Source organism: Lineus longissimus, chromosome 19 (assembly GCF_910592395.1).
Source record: "Lineus longissimus chromosome 19, tnLinLong1.2, whole genome shotgun sequence".
Classification (NCBI taxonomy): domain Eukaryota; kingdom Metazoa; phylum Nemertea; class Pilidiophora; order Heteronemertea; family Lineidae; genus Lineus; species Lineus longissimus.
In genome coordinates, this window is record NC_088326.1 from 6,983,978 (window position 1) to 7,002,122 (window position 18,145).

Sequence of the window (18,145 nt, forward strand, 5' to 3'; positions counted from 1 at the left end):
TTCTTCATTGGTAGTGGTGTTTGTTATGAAGAAATTTTCAACGGACAGGAATTTGATGATTATTTCATCAGAAGCAGTCAACTGATGAATTTCTGTATCTTTCTTAATGTCAAATTTTACTCGCATTTTCTTTTTGGCATCTGTACCTCTCTGTCACATTCGACAAGAGGTGCATTTTAAAGTTTTAGATAGTAGAGAATTCTCTGGAATTGTGGTTCCACAACGATGAGCATGTCTGAAATTAACAGATACTTGATCGATTGTACTATTTTCAATACTACGCGAAGTACTGATTTCAACATCTTGGTCATTTGCAAGTTCGGCAAGATCATGGTGAGCCTTTATGATTGTGTCTGTAGTAGTAGTAGTTCAAACTTACATTGAAAGAACACGCAGATTTACTCGCTGATATCTCTGCACATTATATCTTGTGATATCTGACCTCGGTCAATTACAGTTGTCCATCTTGTGTTTTATGTAATTTGTAAAGAGTGTAATGAGGGGGCATAACAAAATAAGAAACTACAATGCGCTTCATAAAGGCTACAACATCTCAGATCATTCAAGTCTGCATATGGGACTTGAGATGAATATGCAGCATATGGTCCCCAATGACGATAACCTTGCCAATGAGCCCAACCACACCCAGGTATGGGAGAGAGCAACCCCTGAGGATTTATTTAATTATAGGCGTAGCCTCAATCAGAAATTAGACCATATAGATATACCAATGGATGCTATTCAATGTCGAAACTTTTTTTGTACTGATCATTTTCAGGAGATAGAGCGATTTCATGATGAAATAATCGGGGCGTGCGTTGATGCTAGCGAGGAAACAACTCCTAGTATTAGAAGTAATGGTAGAGTGCCTGGTAGAGCTGGGTGGAATGACGAGGTGAGGGAGTTTAAAAGAAGGGCCACTTTTTGGCACGATTTATGGAAAGTAAATGGTAGGCCGCGGCTTGGGGTAATAGCCGACATACGCCGCCACACCAGAGCCCTCTACCATCTGGCTGTGAGACGAAATAAGAAAAATCAGGAAAGGACTGCTGCAAATAAATTAGCTGAGTCCCTAGGTAATAACAAGAATGACGACTTCTGGAAAGAAATAAAAAAGGTGAAAGGAAAAGGCACTGTACTCCCTTCTAGTATGGATAATGTGAAGGGTACGGACGCAACTTGTGAACTTTTTGGTGAGAAGTTTAAACGTTTGTATAATTCTGTATCGTATGATATAAATGAGATGAATGATGTGAAGAGAGATATTGATACGGGTATTACCAGACATTGTATTGACAATAATCATGATCATGTATTGAGTGTGCACGAAGTTATGAAGGGAGTACAGTGTCTGAAGCGAGGTAAAAAAGACAGTAACCCCAAAATTATGTCAGATCACTTTATAAATGGGGATCATTTATTACATGTTTACGTGCCTTTTTTAGTGAGCTCCATGATGAGTCACGGATATTGCCCGATGGGGTTTGTTCGAACTAAAGTAGTTCCAATTCCAAAAAACAGTAGAAAGTCTTTGAATACGTCCGATAATTATAGAGGTATTTCGCTAAGTAGCGTTATTGGCAAAATAATGGATAATATATTCCTAAAAAAGTACGAGAATGAACTAAGTACATCTGATGCCCAGTTTGGGTTCAAGGCAGGTCTCTCCACAGCTACGTGTAGCACGGCTGAAGTAATTAATTATTATAACAGTTGCAACACCGCAGTGTATTGCGTAATGCTTGATGCAAGCAAAGCATTTGATTGTGTTCATTTTGTGAAGCTATTTCGAATTTTGATCAAAAAAGGGCTATGTCCATTAGCGGCTAGGCTATTAGCCAACATCTACACACAACAACGTGTACAGGTTCAGTGGGGGAAGCATATGTCTGGTGAATTTACTGTATCCAATGGAGTTAAGCAGGGTGGGGTGCTCTCCCCCGTTCTTTTTGGAATCTATCTGGATGAGCTTATTACGAGTATAAAAACTGACGGTTTCGGCTGCCATGTTGGCAACATTTTTTGCGGTGTATTTGCATATGCCGATGATGTTATTCTCTTAGCACCATCGTTCTATGGGTTAAATAAGATGCTAAACACGGCTCGTCAATTTTCTATTGAATTCAGAATATCCTTCAACGCATATAAAAGTAGATATTTAGTCTTCGGGTCACATGACCCGCCAGGGGAGATTGTATTTGAGGGTACAAGGGTTCAAATTTCTAATGAAGAAATTCATTTGGGCATTCTTCTTGGTCCTGATGTTCGTCGGAGTAGGGTTCAGGTTTTAGTTAATGATCTGTACAAACGGACCAACATGCTTATGGCTCAGTTTAGGTACGCCAACTTTGAAATCAGATATAAGTTATTCAAAAGTTTTTGTATGCCGCTGTATGGTTACCAGTTGCTAGATTGTTCAAAACCATACATGGAAGAATTGTATATTGCATGGCGTAAATGTATTCGTCAGATTTTGTGTTTGCCATATCGCACTCATAATGACCTGTTACCAGCCATTATAAAGGACTGTAGCGTTCAAACTCAATTGGAGAAAAGGTTCGTAAAATTCATCAAAGGACTGCGGAAATCAGGAAATACACTCGTAAAGGTTACAGTTGGATTATTATTTGCCGGGAGCGTCTCATCAGTGGGGAAAAGTCTAACTATGGTGTTACAAAAGTACAACTGGAATAGGGATCAGCTGCCTGATGAATGTATAATGCTAAGGGACATCAATAGAGAATTTGGGGGATTGGGGCATAAAAGGGTTGCCATCCAAGTTAGGGAATTGCTTGAAATGCGGGAGGCAGGGAATCATATTCTCACAAAAGAGGAAATAGACACGATAATTAACTTTTTGTGTACAGGTTAATTTGATGGAGTATTGTTTTTGGTGTTAGTTTTATTGTGATAGTTCAAGATACTAATGTAACTTATTCAGGATCATCTCCAAGAATGAGAGGTTTTCGGGTTCGACTCTCAGTCTTACCTTTTACTTTGTTTGCCTTATCGTAAACTTGTATTTGCACCCAACTCTGTATTGTCTTATTGCACCTTTTTTTTTTTTTTTTTTTTTTTTTTTTTTGTTATCTGTACAACGGAAAGTAGTACGAATAAACATATATATATATAAGCGTTAAGCATTGCTTTTTTCATGCCTCCTCTTAATCATAAGATTGATTAATAAATTTACATATATATAAATCAATCAGTAATCCTGAGGTTTACTTGTGAATAAAGCTCCATATTAGTCAAAAGTTTTATGTTGTTAGTTTACTGGGTAGTTGATGCTCAGTTAGAGTGACCCTAGTGAGAACCGTAAGTGTTGTCGGAACTCAAGTCGGCTTCCCGCGCTGCATTTATTCGATGTCGATGCATACGAACGCACAGGGGGTCCATTGTCCTGCGTATGCCTTCGTACAGGGGAGGAGGGGGGTCTTAAAAATCGGGAAAATGTGCGTATGTACTAAAAGTATGCTCCCTTACATGAGTTACAATTAGATTGCTGTTCAAAAATCAACTTTACGTCAATAATTATTGAATGTTCTGTTCACTAAAATATATTGTGCGAGAAAATAAACCGTTCTAATCACTACTACTATTTATTATGCCCTTATCTCCACACACTTAAGCAACCACTTAAAGTACTTTCTGTTGAAATTAAAGTGTCTACTATCAACTTTTCGGTGCTATGTCACTTGGTGCGGGGAGTTTCTAGAAACACCTGTTAAATATTTCAGACTTTTGTCACATTGAATGATAACACCATTCCATCAGTGGAGCAAGAAATGAATGGAATGGTTTCTGAATTTAGCAGAAATTCTTCAATTTCTTCATTGGAAGTGGTGTTTGTTATGAAGAAATTTTCAACGGACAGGAATTTGATGATTATTTCATCAGAAGCAGTCAACTGATGAATTTCTGTATCTTTCTTAATGTCAAATTTTACTCACATTTTCTTTTTGGCATCTGTACCTCTCTGTCACATTCCACAAGATGTGCATTTTAAAGTTTCAGATAGTAGAGAATTCTCTGGAATTGTGGTTCCACAACGACAAGCATGTCTGAAATTAACAGATACTTGATCGATTGTACTATTTTCAATACTATGCGAAGTACTGATTTCAACATCTTGGTCATTTGCAAGTTCGGCAAGATCATGGTGAGCCTTTATGATTGTGTCTGATGTTGTGGACAGGCATCTAACAGAATTGTAGTCTTTTACTGAGAGGCTGGCAAGTTGATATGTCTTTCCCGATTCAATTTGTTGAATGTAAGAGCCCCAAAGAGCTAGTTTTACAGCACTTGTCTGATCGGAAATCACAGCTTCTTGTAGGTTCAATATTGATCCATAAATTTCCTTCTGCTGGATTTCATCTGATAACTTCGTTACTGTTACAACAACACGTACCTGAAAAGATAAGACATGTATATAATGAAGTGAGACAATAAGTTTGAAAAATAGTGCTGAGGATGATTTTTTTGGCCATGTCCCCATGACAACAATCATGATAATACCTTGAAGGCTTTTATTGTCTTCATATACAAAAGCCATGTTCACACTAGAGAACTATAGCACATTTAATGTGGTCCACAATTAGTGTTGCTACAGGAATCGGTTCGGCACCCATCCAAAACGATTTATCGAAGTCAATTTGTGAACCGTTTTCAAACTCATTGAGCAATTGAGCATTCTTCATTCAACTTGCATTCCATTGGGGAATTCGGTATGAAAGCGGTTGTAGTACCCAACACGTCTTAAGAAGGGTACCAACTTCAGATTGAGAAGGTAGTGGTGCACACATCGTTGTAAAATCTACTTCAAGGCTCCTATAGCATAAGCATTTGCATTCTTCTCATACATATCCTGTTTGAAGAAGTGTATAAAGAATCCCATACCTTTTGGCCAATCTGTAAACTTTTCAAATCCTTCAGTGGTGTATCGATGATTGTATTTAGGTCAACTGCTGGTGTTTTCATCTTAAATGGTAAGGTTGTTGTTTTCTGCGTTTCAATTGTTGAATTGTTTGTTATCTTGAAGTCCTTCTTCGTGTTGTCTTGATTATTAGGAATCAATTGAACGTTCTTGATTTTGACAGGACTTCTGAAAATAGATTAATATGAACAATTGGTTATTTACATACACATGTAGCAAAGCGCGCATAAGCACTCTGGGCCTGTAGGATAGCTTATCAAACATGACAGTGGTTATACTCGGCCCCAGTGCTGTCCTTACATTTACACATGGTAATACAACCACTGATCTGGATGAAGTGTAATGCAGACTGGGGCCTGATAATCCAAAGACTGGCATCATTGTAAATACAGATTGTTGAGTTCAGTGTGCAAATGCAAGGCAAAATTTTGTTTTACTACAAGACTTATATATTATTTTGTCTTTTTGATACAGGCCCTGACAAAACAAGGGTAATACTAGTACTAACGTTGCATTTTCTGCTTTCTTAAAATCATTGTGTAGACGAGGAGCATAGCATAAGCAGTTCTTGTACTCGTTGTTGTTGACTTGGCATGTTGCTTTGAAGAATTATTTTTGCTCTGCATTTCCTTTAACTGGGGAGGCGTTGTGGATGTAGCAGGTGCAGTCTATGCACTCGGAATTGTCGTCTGCTTTGCGCTTAGACATTTTGTCTGAATAAGGAATAAAGAATGGGTACTAACTATAATGTTTATACAGGAGACACCAGACTAAGCCAGAAAATTACATGCAAGGAATCTGTAAATAAAAAGCAAAATAACATGAACCAGAGGTCAATGTCATAATGATCAAATATGAGTATGACAATGCGTATGCCCTCATGAAAGGGGCTCCTGATAAGGAAATGTAAAGGTTTAAGAGTGAAAAGGAAATAATTACATATTGATGTAGTGGTTGGTCTGAAGATCAGATTTCATGCTGTCCATTCACTCAGGATCTGTAGAAAGCTAATGACCAAGGGGAGTATGAATATAGCAGTTCTTGCATTCCAGATATATTGAGTAGATATCCTATCCTCATTGAATGAATTATCCTTCAGAAGTTGAAGTTGTGTGGACAATGACATGATATCCAGGGCAGTTAAAATAAATTAAGTTCTCAATTCCATAATTTGTTATTCCACAGAAAATTTCCATCACACTTAGATCATTTTCATTGGTCACTGATAGTGATACAACATGAATCTGTTCTCATTTTGATAATTTGTTAATGATCCACAGAATATTTCTGTAACGGTCTCCGAGATGTTCACCAAACAAAGCCAATAACTATGTGGTTCCTCATACAACGAACGCTTTAATAAGACCTCATAATTGAACGTAAACTGAAACGATACAAAATTACACACAACATTACAAAATTGTTGACAACAACCCTTATCAACCTACTTTCAAACTTAAAAGATGAAAATCAATAAACCTGCAAGGACAGGTTGTGACAAGAATAGGTTGTGACTCTGAAGACACATCTAGTGGGCACTGCCACCTGGCATTAGCAATCAGAACTAAAATAGCCCAAAACTGGCCAGGTGTGTCCTACAATCATCACATCCAGAGACACCCTTGGCATTAGTTACATTTGACAGAAAGACATGATTTTCTACACATTCAGGTACCTATACAACCAGATTAAACTCATACTGATGGAAGAAATAAGGCTTTGTGCAAACCAAGCACTACAAAGCCATGTGACACCTATGGCGGTAAAGTTGGCTGCAGTAAATGTCAAACTGTGTGGTTTAAGGCGATTAAAAGTTCTATACAGTAACTGTGATTCCTACACAGATAACCTATTCATTCACTCACCTCAAGTAGAGGGACATTCAACTTAGTATAAATGCATATAAAATGATCTTTGAGCAGAAAATTAGAAAAACTTTCACGTCCCACAACAACGACAAACATGTGCCTTCCAGGCGGGCCGTGCTGTCCCCCGAAGACAATACTGACACCCAAAACAATTTCCATTGAACAATCCTTGCTCACAGATACATGAAATCTCAAACAATTTGCAGATTGGAGTTCGAGTGTCTATGTTCTTAAATAAGTGTTTTCCAAGAATCACCAAGTACACTTAGCAGTGAAGTGTTTACATAAAGGAACATTATAATTAATTATACAGAATAGCCACGATTTCTTATTATTATTATACAATAATTAAAATTGAAGAAAAATTCATCACCTCCCCAACCCGGCAACAAGAGTGCAGCTGCAGTGTAAGATGTTTTAGCTGCAGGTGGAGACTATAAATATGTCACTGGATCCATCAGTTTGCAAAGGTATTGAGTGAAAATGGGATTAGAAATGTTTCACTTCAGCCGACAGTGTCAGCGCATGGAAGGTGACGGTTATTTATCCCAAGGAACCATACATGTACATATACCATTCATTATATTACATGTAATAATAGCCTTATGTTGCTCTAGTTGTATTGTGTTTCTAGCACCACTTTAAATAACCTGTCACATGCTTTTATGCATGTTCATAATTTCACAATTATATTATTTAGTATTACTGTAGAATCTCGCCTCTCCCGCCAGATTTAAAGCCTGCAATTTTATGAATAATATTGTTATCGTGGACATTAGACACAATAGCAGGTTCCATTTACCTCTTAAACCCATCCACTTCCATCTAAGGAGTATTGCAGATGAAAACTATGATCCTAGTCTTTGCAAATGGAAATTGGTGGGAAAGGTGGAATTTTACAGTTTGAGCTTGGTCAACACTGTTAATTGGCGGGACAGGCGGAATTTTACAGTATGTATGGTCAATGGCTAGAGTGGGCATAATGTGCCTGCAACTTATGCTGCATACAAAAATATACATGCATGGTCCCACCACCCCCAGTCATTTGTCTCCCCCCTCCCCTTCCGCTGCGCTTGTGACTTATAGAGGCTTAATTTCATATCTTATTTATTGTGGATTTGTATTAGGATATGCAATGAATAACATTTTATGATCAGACCAAGATCCTTCAATAGTGGATGTTTTAAGATTGGGTATGTTAGAAAATGTCATATCTATTAGAGAGTTGTAATCAGTTGTTATTTCATTTATCAATTGTTGGCAGTTTAAAATGTTAGAGACTGTTAGCAAATTAGCAAGTGTTTTATTGTTGTTTATGCTGAATTATGGTTGAAGTTATGAGGCATGAGGGCCTACAACACATGTGTTTTAAGAAGACTTAGTTTTGGTCCATGCCTGTCCTGCTGGTGGCCATGTTGCTTTCTGCACCATGTGCAAATACACTAAATTTCACACCTCAATTAATAAAGAATTGTTGGTCTTCTAGGTTTCAATATGTACAATGTGCATTCAACAGTGAAATTAGTTAAACTATTGTTAAATTACTGTACCATCGGGCATTGCGTCTTGCCAGGTGGCAGCACTCACACCCATATCATTGCAGGAAGGGTGCTGCCACCTGGTTGGTGTGGCGGCTCTTGAACGATTCTACAGTATTCATCTGCGTCCACCATCTTGAATAAATTGTGTTTGTGTTTGTGTAATAATCTGCGCAGTGTTTTATGTCATATTTCATATTCCTATTGTTCTGAGTTTAGAAGTAAGTTCTGAGAATGAACATGTAGGGGCTCTGTAAAGGCACATAACTTGAAGGAATATAGGTTTTGAAAGTAAAATTAACGAGGCTTCGAATATATCACTTGAGACATGTTGGATTGTTGAAAAATTCACAAGCTCATCTGATAGATATATTGCTAGACCATGAGGTGGTCTTCTGCCAGTTATAGACATTTGGTCATTTCTTAAGAGGTGAAAGTCTGGAATTTCAAAGGTTTCATTAGGATCTGTGGAAGTTAGACGAGATTCTGCAAGAAGAATGATATCTCCAGCCATCAAGTGATGATCTGCAGCGACATCCTTTAAATGAAATTTTAAGGATCTTGTGTTGTGGAAGAGCAATTTCAGATGGTTTTGTCTTACCAATGAGGGTATGATGTAATTTGGTATTAACTGACAATTGTTTCGAAGTCTATTCATTTCTTGAGCTACTAAAGAATCAGTTGCAATTTTATCCTCTTGCAAATTCAAGATAAACAGTCTATTGAGATTTGTAACTCTGCTTAATGCAACATAGTGGACATGGTTAAGTTTTCTGCGAGATGTCATATCAATAACAACTTTTTCATAGGAGTTGCCTTGCGATTTCCACATTGTTTTTGCAGCACCAATGGTTAATGGAAATTGTATTCAAGTGATAGGAGTATAATTTTTGCCTCGATAAAATGTTCGTTTTACAGCAAAAATTGGAGTCCATTCCTTCGGAATATCTGATGAGAAATATGTTCTGTTAGTGGCTCTTGTATTTTTTCAAATTTCTTTATCACTGAGCAGTACCCACAAAATTGCAGGTTTTTTAAAAGTATTCATATATTGAAAATATATATACAAATTGTATATCATGATTAGCTTTCCAAGCATTTACTAATAATTTCATGTAGGCATTAACTCGTATTTCTGACGGTTGACGTTCTAAAAAAACTTAAGGACCATTAATTGAAGTTCGGAGAGCAGAGTAATATTCTTCTTCAGATAATTCTAATTCATGTAGAAAGTCGACAAAGGATATGTCTGATCCATCACCCATTGAGTCCAACAAAATAGTAATTCTTTTATAATTCTGTCTATGTTCTTCTATGTTTTCTGGATTGACCTCGAAGGGGCGTAATATTTAAGTAGCTGGCATAGGAGGCAACGGGAAGTTAAAACGGCAAATTGCTTTTCCATTTTTTCTACAGGTCATACTGTGTTTGCGAATTTGTAATTCAATGAAAGAGTTATCTGATACATCAAACAATGAAAAAGATACATAGTTGTCAATAAATTGTACTAGATCTTTGTCTGAATCTTTATTTAATTGTGGAGCACCATCAACCCAAGCTAGCATGTGAATGTGAGGACTTCCTCGTTGTTGGAACTCTACTCTAAAGAAATAATCTGAAATTTTGCCAATTGGATTATGTGGACTCAATAGGACATTATGAACAAATGTATGGACACGATGATCAAAAAATCTAACACATGTTACAGGATCAGACTTAATCAAATCTGTTTTTTTAGTCCAATGGATATCAAGAATTTCTGCATCAGAATAATTTACATTATCCAACAGATTTCCTGGCGTGCGAAGTAGATCAGGCCATCTTGTTTCAGCAGCAGATAGTGACATGAACCATGTGGGCAAACCTAATTGCCTTATCATTGCAAAAAGATTTCTTTCCCTTGCCTCAAAATATGGTGGTGAACTTCTTATAGTCCTGAAAATGCGGTAACCTTCACCTAGCCTTGTAATATCATTTACAACATTTGTATTGAGTAAATCACTGGCATGATATGTTTTACCTTGAGTTTTACATCTTCTCATAGCAAGTTGAACTTTGTCTGATATTTGCTTGATTTGTAACTTTTTCATTTTGTAGAACAGATTTGGCATCGAAGTAGCAACTCGTCTGTCCTCAGCTGGAAGTTCCCATAATTTACAAATGTCACTATAATGAACATGGACATTTCGTTCCTTATTATCTATTCAGTGTTGTCCAATGAATATCGATGGAAACGCAAGGTATTCAGAATCATTGTCTTGGAATAGGCCCAGTGGTCTCTGATTTTCACCAGGAGCAAATGAATAAACTAGTGAAGTTGATATTTCTGGTTCATCTAATAATGTATCAAGATTGCCTGTCTGATCATTGTCTGTCGTTTCTTCAAAGTGGTCATCATCACCATCCTTATCATTTTCATTAGTTGTTTCAAATTCATTTACTAGGCCGTCAACATCGACACAATCAATATCATCATTTCTTTCTGATTCACTCAGACCACCCGAGTCATCTGCAACAGGAAATGTCTGCAGCCAACCACCATTCACAGTTATATTGGCATTTTTATACAATTCACTATTGGCCAGCAAATAATTCAGCGCATTTATAATTACTGCAGGTCGCACATTCTGTGTAATAACAGCATGTGTATAGGACAACTTCCTCTTTAATCTAATTGGAATGGTGCATGTATTATCAACTGTTCTTGGCAGAACATTAAGTGTCAGTCCATGATACCACCATGCAGGATCATGCAAATGGTGGCAAGGTGGGGGGTCAACAGATCTAGTTGTAATTTCTACCACAGACCTATCCTAGGGTACTATGAAGGCTGGTGGATTGGTTTCGAAAATAACCCCACAGTTTTGGGGTACGGCTGTTAACCATTTCCTACTCATTTTCCTTTTAAAAAAACATGCATTATCCCTCAAAATAGGCTAAGTCTTTTGTCAATTTTCGTGCATCAAACAGAATTATCACTAAACACCGCCTATTGAAATTGAAAGTACATGATCTGAGCTACCTTTTCATGCCTTTTGTTTTGCCCCAGGTACATTTTAATGACAGGTACAGTACGTCCCAAAAACAATGCAATCTCAAATTTCAGTAAAAAGGCAATTTTAACTCTCCTTTAGCTTCAACACTGCAGTTTTTTAGGTGATGCCACTTCCAGGTAAGGAAGTCAGAATGCTGTTTTTTAATTTGCAAAAGAAAAAAATCCGGCCGCCCTTACGGTTTTCCGGTGAGGGGGGTCGAGTCGCGCCCTTCTCACTGGTGCCCATTTTTTGCCCATTCCCTCAGATAACTGACGAAATACACATGCTTTCCAAATAAAATTACATTTTTAGATGTAAGTGAACCCCCCTCTCCCTTGCCCCTCCCACACACTCCCTCAAACAACCTAGAGGCCTTTATTACCCCTGTGGAGGCTTAGCGGTCTAGGCGGAAACGAACACCAGCAACGACAACAACAACAACAGTTACAGTTACAATGCATTGTGTACATGCACGTGTACATTGTGTGATAGTCTATTGAAAATGGAGTTTGAAAAATCACAGTTGAAATGTGGATTTGCTGTCATATCCAAGGATATCGAGTGTGGTACTGACGCTTCATACCCCAATGACAAGAGTGTGATCCCCTTGAAACGATGTAAGAAGGACGTGCACTCCCATTTGATGCGTTGGATGTCCTCCAGAAAAGCCAGTCGAGTCAAAAGTGAATGGGAGCTCATAGCACTTCGTGCTGGCGTGTTTGATATGAGTTCTCCAGTTCTGGACACCACAATATGCCCGAACCACCGATACAAGTTGAGTTTATCATGGAATCAGCAAAGGAGATGCCAGCACCCACTTCATCAACCCTCTAAAACAAGTCGGAAACCCAGAAAAGATGGTGGTTCAGTTCATCGAGTGATGTCTCGGGAAATATACATCAAGTGGGGAGTTTTTGTCCCAGTTGGCTCAGGTAAGGGATCAGTCTCAAAATCACTGAAGTAGAAAAGAAGCAGTAGGCCTGTAATGATACCCACTCTGACTAAACCTAACTTTGGTGCAAAACCAACTGAGTGATAACGATTTACCACTTCACTTGTTTTCTTCCTAGAAAGTTGATTGGAGCCTTGGCTTGATGATCAGGAAGTCCCAGTTATGATTCCCTGCCAGTGCCACTGGAGGTGATGCTTCACTGCCGTACAAAATCAGCATGGCTGGTCGCATTATCAAAACAAGTCTATCACCATCATCATGTCCTCACACTATTATATTGCACATCATATTATCATTACCCCCATAATCTGGTGCCTTTTCAGCTCTGTGTAAAGGATGTGAGGCTAAACATCGAGTATCTGTGGCAAATGTAGAACCAGAAGTAGAACCAGCATCCATGGATACAGAGGTGAGTTGAATGAAAAAAAGGGGAGAAGATTCGGGGCAAGCCAAAGTGAATATTGGTTAATTCTGCCTGCAGCGACTGACTTACATGTAAGAAGGTCACTGATGAGAGAGGAGGGACTAAGCTGAAAACCTTGATGCCATTCTGGCTCCCATCTCCTTGGCAATGAGGGATTCTAAGCCAAACCTGATTCTCCATCAATATCTTTTTTCAGTCTGCTGTTGCCTCTTCCTCTGTTCAACCAGCCGACGCCTTAGAAAACCCAGCAGACGGGACAGAAGGGCAATCTCTCAAGTCAGATATACATGTAAATGTAGGCCATGAGGTAAGTGTTTAGTCATCGCATGGTTAATGAAGTTTTTTATTGCAAGCATTTCGAGCTGATTTGACTAGACCACCAAGTACTATACAGGGTGTCCTGAAACTGAAAATTGGTTCGGTACACATCCCAATACTCACAGCCAGCCGAACGAAAAGCGAAAATCAACAAAAGATGATGCTGGTACGCAAGAGCAGCGAAAACCGGTGCAAAAAATGTCGATTTGTTCTATCTTTGTCCGCGAGAGGCGCTGCATTTCTGAGTTTGTTATATATCATACACATACTTGCCAAATACTATGCTGATATTTTCAGGGAGGAGTTGGAGATGTTCAGTATCCAATGAAGATTCAATCAGCAAGTGGTGGTGAAGGTGATGGATCTTCCTCTGAAACAGATTTGCTTATCAAGGTGAGATATGAACTACTGAGAGCACAGTCTGATAGGGTGGTAAAATTATCCTTTCTGCTTCTAAAGTTTCGTGACCACTTTACGAGATGAGGTGTGTCACTTTTTACGTAATTGGTAAATGAACAGTATCAGAAGCTCTGTTAATGAGAACTTCATAGTGCATGATTGCCATTTGAAGACCTATGTTGTCTCTTTGCAGAGAGGCCACCCTCTATACAGCGGCCTTTCCAAAAAATATTATCTTATAAAATGTATTATCTGTTTTTTTCAGGGTCGCCACTTTTTACCAGGGAATGGTGGCTCGACCCCTAGCACAGAGACCACGAGTGGGAATAATGATGCTCGTGATATACTAGACATCACGTGGGCCCCAACCCCAGCGCCAAAGAATTTTGAGCTTGCCACGCTGAATAGGTTTCTGCAGCAGGGAGGATGTGCACCAGTAGAAGGCCAGCTCCAAACTGCAATTGACGAAGCTTCTCAAAGGACAATCAGATACTACAAATCAAAAGCCAAGGAAGCTTTTGGCCTTGTTCTCCATCTGCTTGCCCCAGGACAAGAAGATGAACTCATGGCATTAGTTCAGCCTGTACCTTCAAACATTGACGACTCGTTGGCTGCAACTGTTATAAAGTGTTATGACGAGGCAAACACTTGGTTTACAAAAAGACAGATCCTCTCAATTCTTGCGGTGAATCGAACCAAATCACAGTGAGTTCATTTCATTTTCAGTGTCAAACCTTTTTGAGGACAAGTACATTTCACTCCTACGTCAGTTCAGAGAGGCCCTCTCTCAAAGATTTTACCTGAAGTATGAGCACGACTGATTATGCCAGATGCAAAATTACCTTCCAAGTCTACATAGTCACAGACTTCTGGTACCGGTATGCCAAACATGAAATATCTGATATACATAGATTGAGGTCCCTTGTCCCTTTCACAATCTGACACACCATTGAGGGTGAGACGGACAAAATGGTGTTGAATCAGCCCTTGTCTCTTGTACTGACATGGTTGATTTTACTATAGTGTGATATTTTAGGTAGCGACAAAATTGGCTGACTCCAAAATCTGAATAGTCCATATTCTTTTGCAGGATTTGATTCCTGGCTTGACTGTCTACAGGATAGACCAAGCTCGCAAGCATGCCAGAGATGTTGGTCAAGCTCAGCCAGTTCCACTTGAGCCAATCACCCGATCTCGCTTGGACAACGTCAAGGTGGATCACTTTCTGGACTTCATATCTAGGCCAGAATTTGTCCAGGATGTGGCCTATGGTACCCGAACCATGAAGTTGAGCAATGGAGAAAAGATTGAGATCCCAAACATAGTGCGAACAACAATTGTGTCAAGAGTGGTCCAACTGTATCAGGCCTACTGTGAAGAGACTGACTTCCACCCACTACAACGATCAACGCTCTTCTCAATAATACAGGTATGAGAACTTCAGCTTATTTTTTGTTGTTTGTGTTGGTGAAAGGGAAAAGTTGTGTTTTGATTTTAGTTTGTATTTCATTACTTTTTTCTGATAGTGATGGTACTTGACTTTTGCTGTTTGCAAGATTTATTTGTCTTGGTTATTTTGGCCAAATATATATCATCTGAAAAATAATCCCCTGAAAGTGGACAATTGGCAGATTATCGAATCCATGGCCTTATATTTGGAACCTTTGAACCAATCTAATCATGAAAGCTGGTGCAAATTTCGGTACTGTGAAGTCAGACTCTCGTTTTTCTTTGATTACATCGTTGATCCATCAGAATTTTAGTAGTCACGCTGGATGGGTGTGTATTTTGATGGTACAAAGTTATAAAATTTGTTTCCTTTCATTTAGGTATGTGCTGCATCACAAAAGAAATCCCTTGCCGGACTTGACAACATTGCTGCTGAAGGTTCCCAGGCATTTGATAGCCTCATACATGTTGTGGAACAGCTCGGAGAATGTGGTATGTATGAGTACAACTGCTAATTCCATGAATACATATATGTAAATAATATCAGAATCAGATTTGTCCAGGCCTAGTTCATTTCCTGCAGCATCGTTCGACGACACGTGTGACATTGTACTTCTGTGGCTGGCAGCCTTTTTCAATGATAGGATTATGTCCAACGCAGCACTGATCTCAGATTACATGAGAAAGATTCTTACCCAATTCCCATATTTTCAGGATATTCAGCTACAACTGTCGAGGCCTTGAAATCAAAGATACAGTCAGCAAGGATGTATCTGAAGACTGATTACAAACTGCACATCAGTGAAGCCAGTCAGTGCCCCGATCACTGCATCGTGTATGCTCTAGCTGAAAGCACCTCAGCGTGCAAGCATGACCACGACATGTCCTGTGAAAGATGCAAGGAGATAGTCTTCATATTTGAAACCATTGAGTTGGCCTTCAGGGATTTACCTCTCGATAATTACAGGTGAGGCAATCAGTCATTAATTTTATGTCCCTTTCAAATGTAAAGATGTATTTGGGAACAGTTTACACATGCAATATACATGCTTAATTTTGATGGCAGATAATCAATATACTTCCCTGCCACAGGAGGGGGCTGTCTCTATCATCTGCAATGTCACGCATTCATTTTGAGGAAAAGGGTGGTGCAATGTTGTCAGACAGACACTGTAGCACACGTAAGGAAACTGCACTGTCAAAAGAGAGTTGTCCTCCACATAACATGACCAGAATGGACCTTGCAAGGCTTCAGGTCAGCTTCAAAGCTGATGTTCGTTTTTAGTTACAGTCTTCTGCTTGCTTCATGACTCATGCATATTGTTATTTTACTTCAGATACAGCAAACAGAAAGATGAAATACAATTCGATTTTGAGGCAGCAAAAGAAAAGATCCTCCAACTTAAGTCACATATTCTTCGGGCTAAAAACCAAGAACGAGCAAAGACCAGCCTTCTCCAAACTCTGGAACCACATCAAGCCTTGCTTACCATGGATTGGGCGATGAAATTTTTGCCAATGAAATTCAGGGAAGCACAACAAGACTGGTTTGCCAAGAAGGGTATTTCGTGGCATGTGACGGCCTCTGTATCAAAGATTGCTGAAAGCGAGTACAAGGTATGTGTTTCAAATGTTTATCGTGTTCAGTGCCGCCACATGTACACTGATATCATTCTAGTTACATGAACAACATTTTACTGCAAGGAGAGAATACCATTGAACTCTGTCACCTGGAACTGAAGAGCCAACCCAACAAGTCAATTAATTTTACCGCTGCTTATCAGATGATACAGTGTACTGTTTTACTGATTTCCATATACTTGTGTTCTTCTAGTAAAAACTGCAAACTTGTGATCCGTGAGGATGAGAGAGGGGCCCCATAAGATTTCCTATTGTACACCATTTCATACTGCCAACTTAGCATGTCTTCTGTCTATTTTTCAGATTCACTGCTTCGTCCACTTGTTGGATCAGTGCAAACAGGATTGGCACAGTGTGTACTCCGTCATCGACGCTAGTCTCAGCAAACTTATGGTAGAGTCGCCACAAGTGACAGAGGTGTTTCTCAGATCCGACAACGCAGGGTGCTACCACAATGCATCCTTGTTGTTATCTCTCCCTGTCCTGTCAAAGTCAAAAGGCATCACCATCAAGCGCTACGACTTCAGTGAGGCCCAGGCAGGAAAGGACATTTGTGACCGAAAAATTGCGCCCATGAAATCTCACATTCAAAGATATGTCAATGAGGGGAATGATGTCACAAACGCCAAACAAATGAGGGATGCCTTGGCATCGTATGGCGGGGTACGGGGCTGCCATGTCGCCATTGCAACTTTGAAAGCAGCACCTACAAGTGAGAGAGGAACATGGCCTGGCATCACGTCTTTTACCAATTTTGAATTTGAGGATGAAGGAATTCGTGTGTGGAAGGCTTATGGTATTGGTCCAGGCACCTTTCATAGTTACAATAAGCTGTTGAAAAAGTGTAAGCAAGGACCATCAGGTGTCATTGTTGGTGATTACACAAAGCCAGCAAAAGTGACTGGAGCAATGGCTGGCAACCTTGATCCAACACAGGTTGTCCAAGTACCCTGTCCAGAAAATGGGTGCAGCAAGACCTTCCCCACCCAGGAGGCCCTCACCACCCACATGGCGTGTGGTGTACATGATCTTCTGCCACTGAAAGACACCAGGATGGATGCTATAAAGAGGAAATGGGCAGGAAGAGTGGAGGCAGTCGGAAAGCCCAGGGACGCCTCAAGTTCACTTGAACTGCAATCCGCTCTGCAGATGGAGGACACTGATACCCAGGTCAGTGCTGGCTGGGCGCATCGAGGACAGAGGACTGCCCGTCGCTATTCCCCCGAAATAAGAGCCTTCCTTGAAAAGGAATTTATGAAGGGAGTCGGTGGAATGAAAGAAAATCCAGTCAATGTGTCTTCCCGTATAAAGGCTGCTTTCGGTAAGGAGGATTGGCTGACATCTCATCAGGTCATGGGTTACTTCAGTCGTCTCTCCACGAAACAGAAGTGTGGACGTCTTCCCCATGGTACCCAGGCGGCTGTGGTTGAGGAATCTGATGCAGAGTTCGCTGTTGCTGCTGCTGCAGTAACACGACGCCAACTCAGAGACAAGGTCATCAACCAGACAGGACTGTAGATTTTTAGCTCACCTGGGTGAGCTTATGTCGTCACGTCTTGTCCGTCCGTCAAAAATGGTGGCACGT

The 18,145-nt window shown here is 39.7% G+C and overlaps 2 protein-coding genes and 1 long non-coding RNA gene across 4 annotated transcripts in view; 1 reads left to right on the forward strand and 2 right to left on the reverse strand.

The window, feature by feature from the left end:
- LOC135503218 (uncharacterized) overlaps nucleotides 1-18,145 on the reverse strand; it is a 77,507-nt gene that overhangs the window by 36,612 nt on the left and 22,750 nt on the right. The gene's annotated exons all lie outside the window — the stretch shown is intronic.
- LOC135503493 (uncharacterized) overlaps nucleotides 3,977-18,145 on the reverse strand; it is a 29,086-nt gene continuing 14,917 nt past the window's right edge. Inside the window, exons 1-4 of one of the 2 annotated variants that reach the window (XR_010449903.1) lie at nucleotides 5,876-6,294; nucleotides 5,445-5,649; nucleotides 4,900-5,104; nucleotides 3,977-4,064 (exon numbers count right to left, since the gene is read on the reverse strand). This is a non-coding gene — a long non-coding RNA (uncharacterized LOC135503493). Of the gene's footprint in view, nucleotides 4,065-4,899; nucleotides 5,105-5,444; nucleotides 5,650-5,875; nucleotides 6,295-18,145 lie in introns of those variants that run through there. The other variant, XR_010449904.1, reaches the window with a different exon arrangement.
- LOC135503381 (uncharacterized) lies at nucleotides 12,727-18,078 on the forward strand. The gene is made up of 9 exons (XM_064796940.1): nucleotides 12,727-12,738; nucleotides 12,950-13,060; nucleotides 13,369-13,464; nucleotides 13,736-14,175; nucleotides 14,590-14,899; nucleotides 15,300-15,411; nucleotides 15,634-15,886; nucleotides 16,257-16,536; nucleotides 16,864-18,078. The coding sequence occupies exons 1-9, from the start codon at nucleotides 12,727-12,729 to the stop codon at nucleotides 18,076-18,078; spliced, it is 2,829 nt and encodes a 942-aa protein (XP_064653010.1).

Excerpts from the sequence above, each read along its gene's own strand:
- LOC135503381 (XM_064796940.1), top strand. Across the intron at positions 14,176-14,589 it reads GTGAATCGAACCAAATCACA|GATAGACCAAGCTCGCAAGC; the intron begins GTGAGTTCATTT and ends GACTGTCTACAG. Across the intron at positions 15,412-15,633 it reads GGAACAGCTCGGAGAATGTG|GATATTCAGCTACAACTGTC; the intron begins GTATGTATGAGT and ends CCATATTTTCAG.